This window comes from Manacus vitellinus, unplaced genomic scaffold, assembly GCF_001715985.3.
Source record: "Manacus vitellinus isolate BGI_N305 unplaced genomic scaffold, ASM171598v3 scaffold_2_pilon, whole genome shotgun sequence".
In the NCBI taxonomy this organism is placed as follows: domain Eukaryota; kingdom Metazoa; phylum Chordata; class Aves; order Passeriformes; family Pipridae; genus Manacus; species Manacus vitellinus.
The window spans coordinates 19843771-19857309 of NW_021940208.1; the positions used below are offsets into that span (position 1 = coordinate 19843771).

The 13539-nt window shown below is 37.7% G+C and overlaps 1 protein-coding gene across 2 annotated transcripts in view; it reads right to left on the reverse strand.

Moving 5' to 3' along the window:
* DCLK1 (doublecortin like kinase 1) overlaps positions 1 to 13539 on the reverse strand; it is a 248821-nt gene that overhangs the window by 15406 nt on the left and 219876 nt on the right. For both annotated transcript variants that reach the window (XM_029960882.1, XM_008934247.3), the window contains 4 exons: positions 13164 to 13241; positions 12420 to 12516; positions 11072 to 11152; positions 3866 to 3979 (listed from right to left, as the gene is read on the reverse strand). In XM_029960882.1, coding sequence (XP_029816742.1) covers positions 3866 to 3979; positions 11072 to 11152; positions 12420 to 12516; positions 13164 to 13241 — 370 coding nt within the window. The remainder of the gene's footprint in view (positions 1 to 3865; positions 3980 to 11071; positions 11153 to 12419; positions 12517 to 13163; positions 13242 to 13539) is intronic.

Genomic DNA, 13539 nt, shown 5'->3' on the forward strand with positions numbered 1-13539 from the left:
AGAGATGCATTACCAAGACAGAGAGACCTCATCCAACCTTAACAGCAGAATAACATTAGTCTTTTCCTCTGTCTTAACACTGGCAAAAGTACAAGCACAAAAGTGATGACATACAGGCAGAGCTTTAACACTTCAGACAAGGACACATATTAAACGATGCTTGGTTCATACAAGGAATTACAGCACACCTCTGTGTTGCAGAATCATTCTTTAAAAGTGATTTGGGCTCCTAGTTACTCTAGGCACTGTCACTAAACCCAGAGGATACAACCATAGGGTATTGTTTCATGGCCACAGTAAAAAAAAAATGGGGTTGCCATCCTTGGAGAATTGAAGGGAAAAAAAATCTACCCTCAAATTTCAAAAAGACTAGTTAGTGGAAGTCCGGTTTTACATTTTTATCTGCAGTATGTTTTATAAACACTGTCACAGAACTACAAAATACTGCTCCTATTGAAAAGCTGTATGAGAAACATGATCCTGCAAATATTTTGGCATATGCTTAACAGTAATGTGGCCATTCTGACACAGACTGAGGGGCACTAGCCCAGCCTCTGTCTCCCACAGAGACTGGTAGTAAATGCCTGTGACAAGAATTTAAGAACAGAGCAAGTAAAGTGATATTTCTCCTACATATTCTCTCATCAGCAAACAGTGTTTTTTAGGGATTTGCTAATTCTCTTGCTGTTTTAAAAACTATTTCTCCAATTAAAATTTTGCTGGCAAAGCTATGTTTGTTCAAGGGAATTTTTTCCCAACTGACAGAGTTATGCTGACAGAACTTCTAATGATGTATTATTGTATCAACAGAAAACTCTCTTTGCCTGTAGAGTTAATTTTGTTTCAGAAATCATACTGCTACATCAGCAAAGCAACTACTTTGCTAGGCATGCTCAACATGTTCATTATGGTAGTTTGTCCAAACCGACAAATCCTTCCAAATGTGGACAAACTTGAAGTCTGGACACATGCATGAGAAGTAGGATGTCTCTGCCTTGAAATGTCAGAGACAACTTTTACTGAGGATTACAGCATCAATAAGGCAGATATAAGTCTGAACCAAAGGAGTCAATGGAATTTGAACATTTCTGAAGGAAGCAGTAGCCACAGTCGGTGTATGTAAAACACATGTGGCTTCAAACTTCCTCCCAATCAAGCTGACCACGAACACATCTTTAGGAATTTAATTTTCATATTATAGTTTTAATTGGTGCATATGATAAATACTCCTTGAGATCTTTGAGGTGTGTTATATCTTACCATCGGAGAAAACAGGCATATAATACCATATCATAGCAATGTGAGGACAAATTAAGAACTAAATACCACATATTAGCTATCTCTGTACATAAACAGAATTATAAGATTCAAAGTAATGCTAATATTTATCTTTCATACTATTAAGTAAGCTACAGAAATATATGCACATACTAACACATTTTCACAAACAAAGACACAGATGTGTTATATAATGTATAGAAGGCATCTCTATATATTATATACACAAGCACTCTCTCAAAAAGTTACAGTAAACATACAGGCAGGCACAAAACCCCATTATTTTTATGGAAAATATAGTTAGTGCATGTCTTTACTGCGGAACAATGTTACAACATCTGTACATACTTTGAAAGTTCTAAATCTAGAGCAGTCTTTGTTAATAGGATTTACTTCTGTGATATTTGAGATTGCACAGCTAAAGGAAGATTCTCAAACATAAAACCCTGATGACATGCATATCAAATATAGATTAAATTCATTTTCAGATGCAGAAACAGCATTTAAATGCATTGCTGTTTTGCTTTTGGCTTTCTTTTACACATTAAATTATTTTGTAGGAAACAAAACTAATTTATTTGTAAAATAAAAATTATCTAGCATTCTAGAACATTACCAAAATACTAAAGAGGTCTATATTTCCCTATCTCTTCCAATTTTTTAGAAAATAATTGACACAAGCTAATCAAACCACTTTCTGAATTACGTAAAAATATTCTAAACATTTCTACTTTATAGGCCAAGTTACAGGATTAATCATGCCGGAGTATGAAGTTTGCTCACAGAGATGATCACTAAAAATATTCTGTTAAATTTCCAAACACTAAAAAATATTTAGAATATAATTAAACATACAAGTTTTTTTTCCTGATGTATAATATTTTGCAGTGGAAAGATTCATTACAGTGCCTTTTTCATTACTCAAGTTTTAAACTGTTGCAATCAATTCCTTGGCAAAGCAATTGGGGCAGAGAAAAAAAAGAGAAGGGCAGGGAAATTAAAAATATAAAGGAGGCGAGGGATGGATGAGGACAGAGGCATCATTTCTTGCTTTTAAGCTTTGAAGTCATTAGCATGGAGCATCTGAGCAGTAATTCTCATGGACAAGCGTGCTGGCAGTCCATTTAAAAGGAACACGATTTCAGCTAGTCTATACAGAACATACCTGCAGTTCAGATGAGCAATGGGTATGTGATGTTTTAGTTGTGGGAGAGCTGTTGCAGTATTATTGCTTAAAAATGAAAATAAATAAATGCTGACTATGTTAGCTGATGGCTGAGAAAATCTAAGAAAAGCATGAGGAACAACTTGCTTCCATGTTGAGGACGTTCAGGGTAGGAAAGAGTAAAGAAAAAATATGAGAGGCACAGCTTGAAATTTTAAGCACTTATACCAAGTAACTTTGAGAGAGTATCCATTTTGCTGCACAAACACTTCACACCTGTGAGCCAGATTGCATGTGCTGAGCTGAGTTTACTTCATGCTGATTAAACTCAACACTGGAGGGGCTGAGCTGAGAAACATGAAAGTGGAAACAGTACAAGAAAGTGTACATGTGCAGTCACACCACCTGCAATTTATGGAAGCTGGGAATGAACACTGAGTAATCTGATATGGGAATGGTTACGTTTAACATGTCACTTATTTTTAGTGACTATTTGGAGTGTTCACATTACTATGAGTAATAAAGGAAAGCTTACAGACACAGGCAGATGTATCAAAAATGTGAAGGATGTGCATGTTATTATTCAATGGCATTAGTATGAGTAATCTCATCATATGCTGAATATATTCTGTGCCCATGTATATCTAATACACATGTTCATCTGTGAGAAAAAAATAAGAGTTTTATGGTATGTACGCTACACTGAGGATGCCATTGAAACATCAGTAAAGCTTCGTCAAAAGTTTGGTCAAGCTTAGTTTCAGAAGCTCCCGACACGTTCTAGAATGGCTCGACTGGAATTGCAAGATGAGAGAAGGCAGCAAGGAGCTCCATTAAGTCGTTACCCAATTAAGCACTTCTGCTGAAAGGGAAGCAGCTTCTGTGTGGCACTACAATAAAATGCTGCTGCTCAGCTAAATCTGAAGTGGCTAGACTCATGAAACATGAAGGCAGCAGTGAGGCATCATAGCTCCCTTTCATGTCTTCAAAGAGGAGAAGTTTAGGCCACCATATAGATTTTCAGTCAAAATTTTGGAACAATTTCCATTTTAAAGTGGGGTTGCCCTTCTGCTACAAACCTCTGCGTGGCCTCAATCCATATGATGAGTATGCTGCCAATTAAAATGTCATGATCCCATAGTTCAAACTGTCAAATCTACATTGGAGTTAAGTCCACTGATCCTCTGGTAAAATGTGGAACTGTGTGTACAGTTATATATCCTAGGGCTGTTCAATAACAATGTGACTCACAAGCAGAATCAAGGGAAAAGTTGTGCAGAATACCAGTCTATGCTTATATTAATTAAATGCTAGAATTATCTAAAGATTAATCCTCTCTGTTTTTCTTTGGTGGAATGTCCTAAACACATACTGTCTGATGGGCACACAGATGTGTTTCAGCTGTGTAATTCAGATGCTTACTGCTATGACAGAAACTCCAGCTGCTGTGCTGTTCGGCTTAGGGCCTGTGTTGAAATGCTTCTTTATCTTCCCAGCTACTGAGAGCTGATGTTCATTCTCTGGAAGGCCATCATCCTAGAGAGAAATAAAGCAAAATAAAACTTCAGAGAGAAAAGGCGAAAGCAGAGAATTGCAGGGTGATTCTGATAGCACCTGTCAATACAGAAAAGTTTACAAAAAGTTTGTATTAAAATATGGGTCAATCATTGCCTCCACCAATATATCTAAGGTACTTATAAGATGAACATATTATGGAATGAACCAGTCTCTCTCTTCTTCTTTACTCAATCTTTTCTTCTCAAATTTTAGGTAATGTGAATTAATAATAATTGTTAAACATCTTATTTTTATTTTTACCACTGCCTAGTTATTTTTAGGTCCATTAATATTTCAAAGCATGATAAACTCAGACCTGTTTATGATTCTGTTTACTCATCACATAAATTTAACAATAATGACCTCAAAAGTAAAAAGTACCCAAGAGATTAGAATAACAAAAGGTCCTATTTTGGCAGGATGAAGGAAAGGATCTTCCCAAATTCTGAGAGACACCTACAAGCTCCTTGTATAATTGCTAATGTTCCATACTCAGGGACTACGGGGTTGGGTGAAAGATGCGCCCACAATTTTGTGAGTCCCACAGTGAGGAAACCCAGATAAGATGGGAGCTGAGACATGCCCTGGCTGAGAACCTCGGAGTGGGTGAGGAGGAGACCTGACCAACTCCAGGATGCATTGTAGCACAGCTGCAGGCCAGGCCAGGTCAGGTCAGGCATGAGCTCATGGCTTGTGGTGGCATTCCCACAGATCATGACAGTACTGTACTAAAATCCTCGCTAACCAGAACTACCTCCACAAATCAAATCTCCAACTGACTGATAACAAGAGACTGCAATTCCTTACCCCAGTCCCAAGGCAAAGAAGCCTGGGATGCTGTGGGGAAAGGTACATGAATGCAGAGGTACAGATTGCCTGGGAAAGCAGAGAAGGGCTGGAGCCAGCTATGGGTGGCCTCTTCCTCCATGCCAAAATGTCTATGTTCTCAACTTGAGCTAACCTGAGGTAAAAGTAGGCACACAAATGCATGGCTAAGTAGAAGCAGACACATGTTCTGCTGTGGCACACAGCAAGTGAGCCAGCTCTCCAGCCCAGACACCATGCAGCTGGTCTGGGACATGCCTCCTTCCAGCTGAGACATCCCACTTTGCAGAGAAAACCTGGATATCTGCACCTAGGCACACCAGCAACCTCCATGCTGAGACAAAACCATAGCAGAGACAAGGGAGTTTGCAGTTTTGTGCAAGTCCTCAGGTTGGATTCAAGCCCAAGAAAAGGGGAGTTTTTTTAGAAATTGTAAAAAAGATCCTTATGCCTGAAAAATGTGTAAAAAGCCACTGCTCAGTGAGACTTCCCCATTAGCAGAATATGCAGGATTACAGGCAACAATATGCAGAATAGGTGGAATAGGGAGATAAACACGCAGGATATCAGGTCACTGGCCACACATCATGGTCATCCCAAGCTAGTACTGCATGGTGTGTGTGGCTGACAACAGTTGAAAAAGTTCTTAAACTCCACTTAAGCAAAATCATAGCAGAATACAGGCAAACAAGAGACAAGATCAGAATGGAGAGAGATGACAGACACTTCTTTTTCTGACTTCACAGCAATTCTGAGTGTACTTAAAGACTTACAGAGCTGCTGCAGTAAATCATGAGTTCAGTGAGCCTATGGGAATTTTAGGGAGGTTGGTAGGGTTTGTTATTTATTTAGATTGGGGAGTTTGTGTTTAGAGATCCCTTACTCACCCCTTTAAAAAAAAGGTCTCAGCTGGCAAAATATAGTCAAGTGCACACAGCCGCAAAACACAAAAACCAAAACAATACGACCCAGTAGCTGATTATTGTCTAGCACCGGGGAGTCTTGGCTCGGTAGTATATGACCCCTAAAAATAACCTACTTTCCATTGACCTTGCCTTTCCCAGAAGAAAGCTAAAGCGAATTTCTCTTCAATAAAGGAGGAAGAAAAAATAAAATCGTTCTCTTGGCTTTCTTGACATGAAAGACTGCCAAGCATTCATGTCATCTTGTCAAAAGACTAAACTACGGAGAAGACAATAGTCATATTTTATTGGTGAAGCACTACACCCTCCTTTTGGTGGTAGCATGCCACAGACACATAGTTTGGGCTCCAGCTTTTAGACGAAATATTTCACAGCTCAATTTAAGATGTAGCATGGGGATATATTGGAATTCCTCTATCATTATTAAATTTTTATTACTTCTGTTGGTACCACCTGACATTTAGTAGTTATCATTTTTTTATTCAAGTGTGCTTTATAAACAAGTCAGTATATATTAAGCTGGCTCCTGGAATCACTTCAGTCAAAAATAAAATAGATAGCTATTGAGGGTGAGAGATGACAGCTATTTAACTAAATATAAAACAAGCTGCTCTGCATTTTTAAAAGACAAGAAGTAAAAAAAAAAACAAACCAGAATCAAAAACATCATATTGACCAGAGTCAGCAGGGTAAGCTGTAGAATTGGAGAATAGGGTAAACATTGCTGACAGGAATTTCATTGGGTTGCTGTAATGGGAAGGATATCAGACCCCAAAGAGGTTAACTGTTCCTTTCCTCTATTTTCAAGATTTTGCTTTTTTCAGTGGGTTAGGACCACAGAATTTCATCTCAGATTTAGCAGTAATCACAAGATCTTTTAAAGACAACTAGTGATTTTTGGTGCTCAATCTGGGAACTTTAGGGGGTCAAGAGCTTCAGAAAACATTGACTGCTGATGCTCTGAAAGAAGAGCTCTCCTGTGCATGACTCAGAAACGGAACAGTCAAAATCCACTGAGTGTTTGAAAACTCTGATCCAGAAGTTGAGTTTTCACATGGACAATGTAAACTGCTTGGAATGTTAAAATACTTCTGGTTTTTGTGTTATTGGTTTTTTGTTGTTGCTTTTTGGTTTTTTGTTTTTTTTTAATCAGCCTCCACAAAATACCTTTCATAGTCTATTTGAAAGAAATCAAAATAATATTAAAAAAAAAAGAGGCATATTGTCTTGGAGTCATTCTAGTAATTAATAAAAACTGGTTTCATACTTGCATTGTTCTCTGTGGCAGGAGACATTGCCACTCAAAGGAAAAAGAGGCGTTAAAAAAATGTAATGAAGTTCAGGATTCCCAGACTCCTACTGCCCTGAAGCACTTATATCCATTTCACAAGTTGGTCACAAGACCTTTACTTTCCAGGTCTAAAATCATCAGATGAATAGATTATTATACAAATAACAGCAGGAAACCAGAGCAAATAGAAGTGCTGTAAAAGCTTTTGAACAGTTTTCTCTAGGGATTACAGGGAAATGTTTCTTTGTGCAGTGTCCTAAGATGTAACCAAAAGTAGTGCAGCTATGAAACAAGAAATGTCTTTTTAAATTAAATTCCTTACAAATATTCAGCTTATTGTTACTTATTGCTTGGTTATTCATTTCTTTTGCACACAAATTTCCAAGGCAAACACAGGGAAGGAAATATGTAAAAGCTCCAGTTTTCCGAATTCTTTTTAGGCTGCTGTGTGCCATCTTTCCTTCTTCAGCAACAACACAGATTTTATGTTGATTATTTTAACAGAGAAGGATTTAGGGAATGCAGTCATTCAGCATTTGCTGCTCAGTGATGTATTAGGAAACAGTTACTACTTATACAACAAAAAAAGAGTAAGTTTGTCCTGTAGCTTGTTTCAGGTTATCAATAACATCAATGTTTAAAATGCCAGATTTCAAGCTTCCAGTCTCTTTTATAATTCTTTGGCTTTGCAGAGACTTTGAGCAGGTAAAGGAAAGAGCTGGGGTCCCCGTGGGGGAAGTATAAACAGATGGATTTGTTTCCAGGTCCAAGTGTACTGCATAGGAGAGATGACTGAATAAACTAAATGAAGGGGGCAAAGAACTGTTGCTGAATTGCATTTAGAATTCAGGATCTCCATCTGTGGCAGTGGCATGTAGCCAACATCTTTTCAGGTTTTGTTTTTTTGAATTGAAAACAGCTGGGATATCACTGACATAGGAACTGCTTTACTGGCCTGACTCTGACCATAACAAGTTTTGCAGTTTCCAAGAGGATTCCAGCTATTTTTATAGCAAAAACTGAAACTAAAATGAGAGTTTGCTCCTACTGAAACTGTCAAAGCACATTCCAGGAATCTCAGCAATTTACCAAGTAATCACATAGTAAGCAGCTATAAAGTGGAATGGTTATTTACAATCTACAAAATGGTTTTATACAGTGTAAGCAGTTACAACACTTCTATCAAAGGTTTGATCAAAGAGAGAAAATGTTTCTTAAAATTGTTGAAGAAAACACATGCCTACTTTTCAAGCCAGCTGTTTTATCTAGTATTTTAGCTGCAGATTTAACACTCTATGAATAGGTTCAAAACTGACATAAGAAAACTTTTGTGGTAAACTCTATCCCAGCTGAAACCAGGACAGAAAGGGAAAGTAAAGTCCAGCATTTGATGCCATGAAAAAATATTTAAGCAGGTTACCTGTGAAAATGGAATGTAGGTGAAAATTCCCCATATCTTCTCAGAAAGCCAGCATGCAGATAATTGCTCAGGTAATTACAACATATGGATTGCAGAACCTTTTGTAAAAAGTGATTAGTATATTAATTCCCTGTCCTGAAGCTCAGAAATTGAGATAGAGGGAGGCTATGTGGCAGACTTGCACCTGATCAAACAAGTGATGGCATGGGGATGCATAGCTGGATCTAACACCAGTGTACCATTCTGCCTCGGTGCACCATCAGGCTGACCCTGCTAGGCTATCTTCTAGTGTGTCTGCTAGGCTAGACACACTTCAAGGAAATGCCTTTTTTCATGTAATCATTTAAGCACCTGTTTCAACTCAGCCATGTTCTTATTTCTCCTAATGTGAATTAGGATTATAGTGCCATCTAGTTAATTTTATGCCTGATACTAAGTGCTTCCATGTGTGATGCCTTGAAATAGGAGCAATGTTTGGAAAATGTTCAAGCACTTTTCTGAACTGGTCCCAGCACTGTTTTTTTGTCTTTCAGAAAAAATATCTGGAAGACACATACGAGAATTCAAAAGCAGTTTTGATCTTCATTATGAACTATCTTTAGTGTATTGCTGAAGACAAAATGCTGATTCGTCTCAGTTGCTAAAAGCAGCAGTTGGGCAGAAAAGAAGGAATTACAGAAAGGTCATGGAATATTTGTTTCACTTACTTACAGATTACACTTCTACAGGTTTGATTGCAGAGAATTATTACCATCATAAAATTACGAGAAGTGCAGCAGAGCTAGATCAAAGATGAATGGAATACTGTATGTTGTTTCTGACAGTGCATTGTTGTCACTGTTAAGAAGTAGTACCTTTAACAAAGACAAGTAGATCTTTAACTTTCCCTGTATATACTCTAATTCCTGCCAACCAAGTACTTAAGAACTTTGTGAGCCAAGACTTATATCCAGACCACTATATTTAATAGGCTCCAACGGGCTCATCCTCCAAAAATTTATTAAATTCCCTTTTGAATCCATTTATACTTGTCCTCTACAGCACCTTCTGGCAAAGGGTTCCACGTGTTAACTTGTTGCACAGAAAACCAGGAATTTGCCAAGAGCTCTAGAGTGTTAAAAGGCTTTAGTCCCTGTCCCCTCTCCCCTCCCATCCCCATCAGCAGGTACTATTGAGGGCAGAGAGAAGATCCTCATGTCACTTGCACACCATCACCATCAGGTTACCAACAAAGAGCTGCACGCTCTTTTTAATATATTGCGCTAAAATGGCTTCCTAAAACACACCATGGTGTAACTGAATTAAAAAAAAAAAGCCCATCTGGGAGTAGCATTAATATTTCAAATATATTTTTCAGAAAAAGGTGAAGATAAGTGACCACATCCTTAAATGGTGTAAACAGGTGATATTTCAGTAATCTCAGCAGCAGTGTGCTGATGAGTGTGCTGATGCTTCGGGTGACCTGGCCTCTCTGTGGCTTCTGGTCAGTCAGTTCCATCTCTTCCCTTACAGAACTCCAGAAATCTCCACTCATCTTCCTCCCATGGTGACACAGAGACACCTCAATCACCAAAAGGCATTATAAACTGTGACAGAACACTGTGTTTCAAGGACAGCCCCTGGCATCAAGGAAAATTAGTATTTCAGGTGCTTGAATGTCACCTTAAAAATGAAAAGATTTTCATCAGATGTTTTCCTGCACTCTTTGTACATCATAGAAGTCCTCTGCATGATAAAAGCATCTGCAGTTTAAAAAAAAATGGTTTGGGCAATAAGGAAGCCTCCAAGTCTAAAACATATACTTGGTAAATGCTTAACTGATCACCACTACTGTGGATGACATGGTGGACATTTTCATAAAAAAAGATTAACATCTGAGGTTACTATATATTTGAATTTTTAGAACAGTGTTTTAGTGGGAAAGGGATTTTGGATACAGCAGCTGAGGGATCAAATTGTATTCCAGCGAGGAATGCACACTCAAGCTTGTGACAAACAAAACAAAGCATTATTTCTTCTTCCTTCAATTTTTTTTCTCTGTTCATCCCAATTGTGTTTCTTTTCTCAGTTGTCCCTTCTGAATTTGAATATAGACTGTCCCATATTTTTATTGCTTGTCATCCAAATATTTTAAGACATGTTAAATAGTCTGAAATAATTAACAAATATTAATTATCATCAGAAGCTAAATATGATTCTAAAGGTTTCCTTGTTTCATTCTGGATCAAGTAGCTTAATACTATGAACTACATTGCAGTAACTCTTAATCATGACTGTGAGATTTTTGAGTCCATCTGATTTTAGGAGAACAAAATGTGTCACTGAAGCTTCAAGCTGATTTTTAGACATATAAATTTATCAAATGTCATTGAAATTTGTTGAAAATCTGGCTCAAAATATTTAGAGAAAATGTAGCTGAGCATGCATATAATAGTGTAAACTCCAAGGTACATGTCATACACTAAATAAGCATGTAACCCAGCTTATTTCCAGTTAAATCTGTGGCATTTTTAGAATGTGCTGGCTTTCAAAAGGGCATAGCAGGGACTTGACAGGAAAGAGCTAAAAGATGCCAAATTGCAAGAAGCATCTCCAAGTCTGAAAATACTTACATTAACCCATGGATGCTCAAGAACTTGCAAGGCTGAGAACCGCAGATCTACATCTACTTGAAGCATCATTGTGATAAGTTCCTGAGAAATGGAACACCGGGTCAAAATTAGAGAACACTTTTAAAGAACAAATCAACACTCACTAAAGAGCTCTTTAACTGATTTTGTAGGAGTGCTCAAAGGGAGAGTGAACTACCAACTACAGAAATATATTATTTAAAAAATAGAACAACTATGAACTGCTGAACATCCAGATGAACTTTTAAATTAACATCTATCTGTACCTTGAAAAGCTAGAAGACATTTCTGAGTTACAGTTCTGAAGCCACTGTTTAACAGAAAAGCACTTAATACATAATGTGCAAAACAGATGGTTGCATGAAATTAGGTTAGTATGTAAATAAACATATATATAATTCCACCACTGAGTGGAGTGCATGGCAAAACCAGGATGGCAACATGGCAGCAAATAAAGGTGTATCAACAAAGACCAAAGCTAGTAATTCTTAGTGACAAAGATAAGTAAAATGGATAGGTTAATGCTTCAAAACAGAAAGTTTAGACTGCACTATTTGGAAGAAGGAGCTTCACAGGAAAACACCACTGGCAAAGGACTTGCAGAGTTCCTAATTATGATGCTATGAAATGAAGCCTGCTACAACACAATGATGTGGTTTAGAGGACTTCCAACTCTATGACTGTATCTCATTCATTAACCTCACTAGTTAACAGGCTAAAATGCTAGTCCTGATCACCCTCCACATATCTGTAAAAGCAGGACGTATCTGCTTTAGAACACCAAAGGCTACAGTCCAAGAACTGTGACCCAAACAAGTCTGTATTTCATACCATAATACAACAATAAGGTAATGGGGAGGCCTAGTTCTTTGACAGAAAGAAACAACCCATATAACATCTAATGGGATTAATAAGGGAAACCAGCCTCCCCATAATATTATTACATAATATTCAAAAGCTCCAGGTTGGTACTTGGTCCTTCCCATAAGTCCATACAAAGCACAGTCCCAGGGAGCTTTCAAGCTAAGAAGTGTAGGTCAAGCGAAGTTATTTAAATTTTTCTCAATCAGTAAGGGCTACTCATGTTTCTATTGTGTGCAACATCACATAGCGATATCATGTCCTTTCAGAACAGGGTCCATTTCAGAACCACCTGAAGTCTAGCAGACAGTAACCATACAACAACATACTCGGTGACCCAGAGGACTTTATAGGTATAGCAGGAGATGAATGAGACGTCAAATACAGCACTATGAAAGAACAACGGGCATTAGATACTCTCACTGGAAATAATAATGGAGAAGAAAGTATCAGCAACTATAAAACTCACCTTTGCAGAGTCAGAAACATTATCCCAATATGGAGATGGAAAATCCACCTGTCCCATCAAAATCTGATCAAAAAGTACTTCTTGGTCATCTCCACTTCTGTAAGGTAAAAACAAAAGAAAACCAACAACAAAACCCAAAGAAAAAATTATTTCCAGAAATGGTTCCAATAGACTTTTTGAAATTGCTTTTAACTGTTGATCCATTAGTATGCTTATGGAAACTGTTGATTCCCCCAAGTATGCAGTCAAGGGTGTGAATGGTGAGATCATAAAACACAATGCGCTTGGTGCACTCTTTCTGAAGTAACCGGCTAGTCTTTAGGATTACCCATAACTTTGCAATTGCTTTGAGGGAAATAAAATATCTGACATGTCCTTATTAAGTGGCTTACTTTTTAAATACCTTTTACCAGCCACAAAATATGTTGTGTTTGGCTCATGAAAGAAGATGCTTATTTCATTGTGTATTTAAAACATCAGGCAAAGGCACACAGAACCTGTAATGGAGGCTCTTGTTTCGTAATACAATGAAGTTTAAACTAAAATAAACAAACACGAGACAGAGATCTTACAGTAAAATCACAGACATTTATGGGGTTTGTGTAAAACACTGTGCAGAGCACAGGAAAAAAACCAAACCCTACGAGCAGAGAACTTTTACCAGTGGCAATCTCTGTGCTTAATGCAAAAGCAGCATAGGGACTAGTTTGCATAACAAGGATGGTTGAATAGATCAGTCCATACCCACGGAATGGAGGAAAACCACAGAGCAGGATGTAAGTAATCACACCCGCTGCCCAGATGTCCACCTTCAAGCCATATCTAGAAGTGTGAGAGACATGGTTAGAGACATCGGACTCCTATGGACAACAGGCAAGAAGAGGGGAAACATTCAGAATTATTAATAACTTCTTATAAATTCTCATCTGAATTTTACCTACCTCTCAATCCTAATTCTGCTTTCAAATATTTTTTACATTTACATCTTAAAATTATAATTAGATCAGAATGTGTGAGTGCACAGAAGAAATCTGGCTGTATGCTTGAGTTAGACAGTAATGCCTATCATCATGAAGTCTGCAAAAGTGACACAGCCTGCTCAAGCCAGCAGGCAGTTACT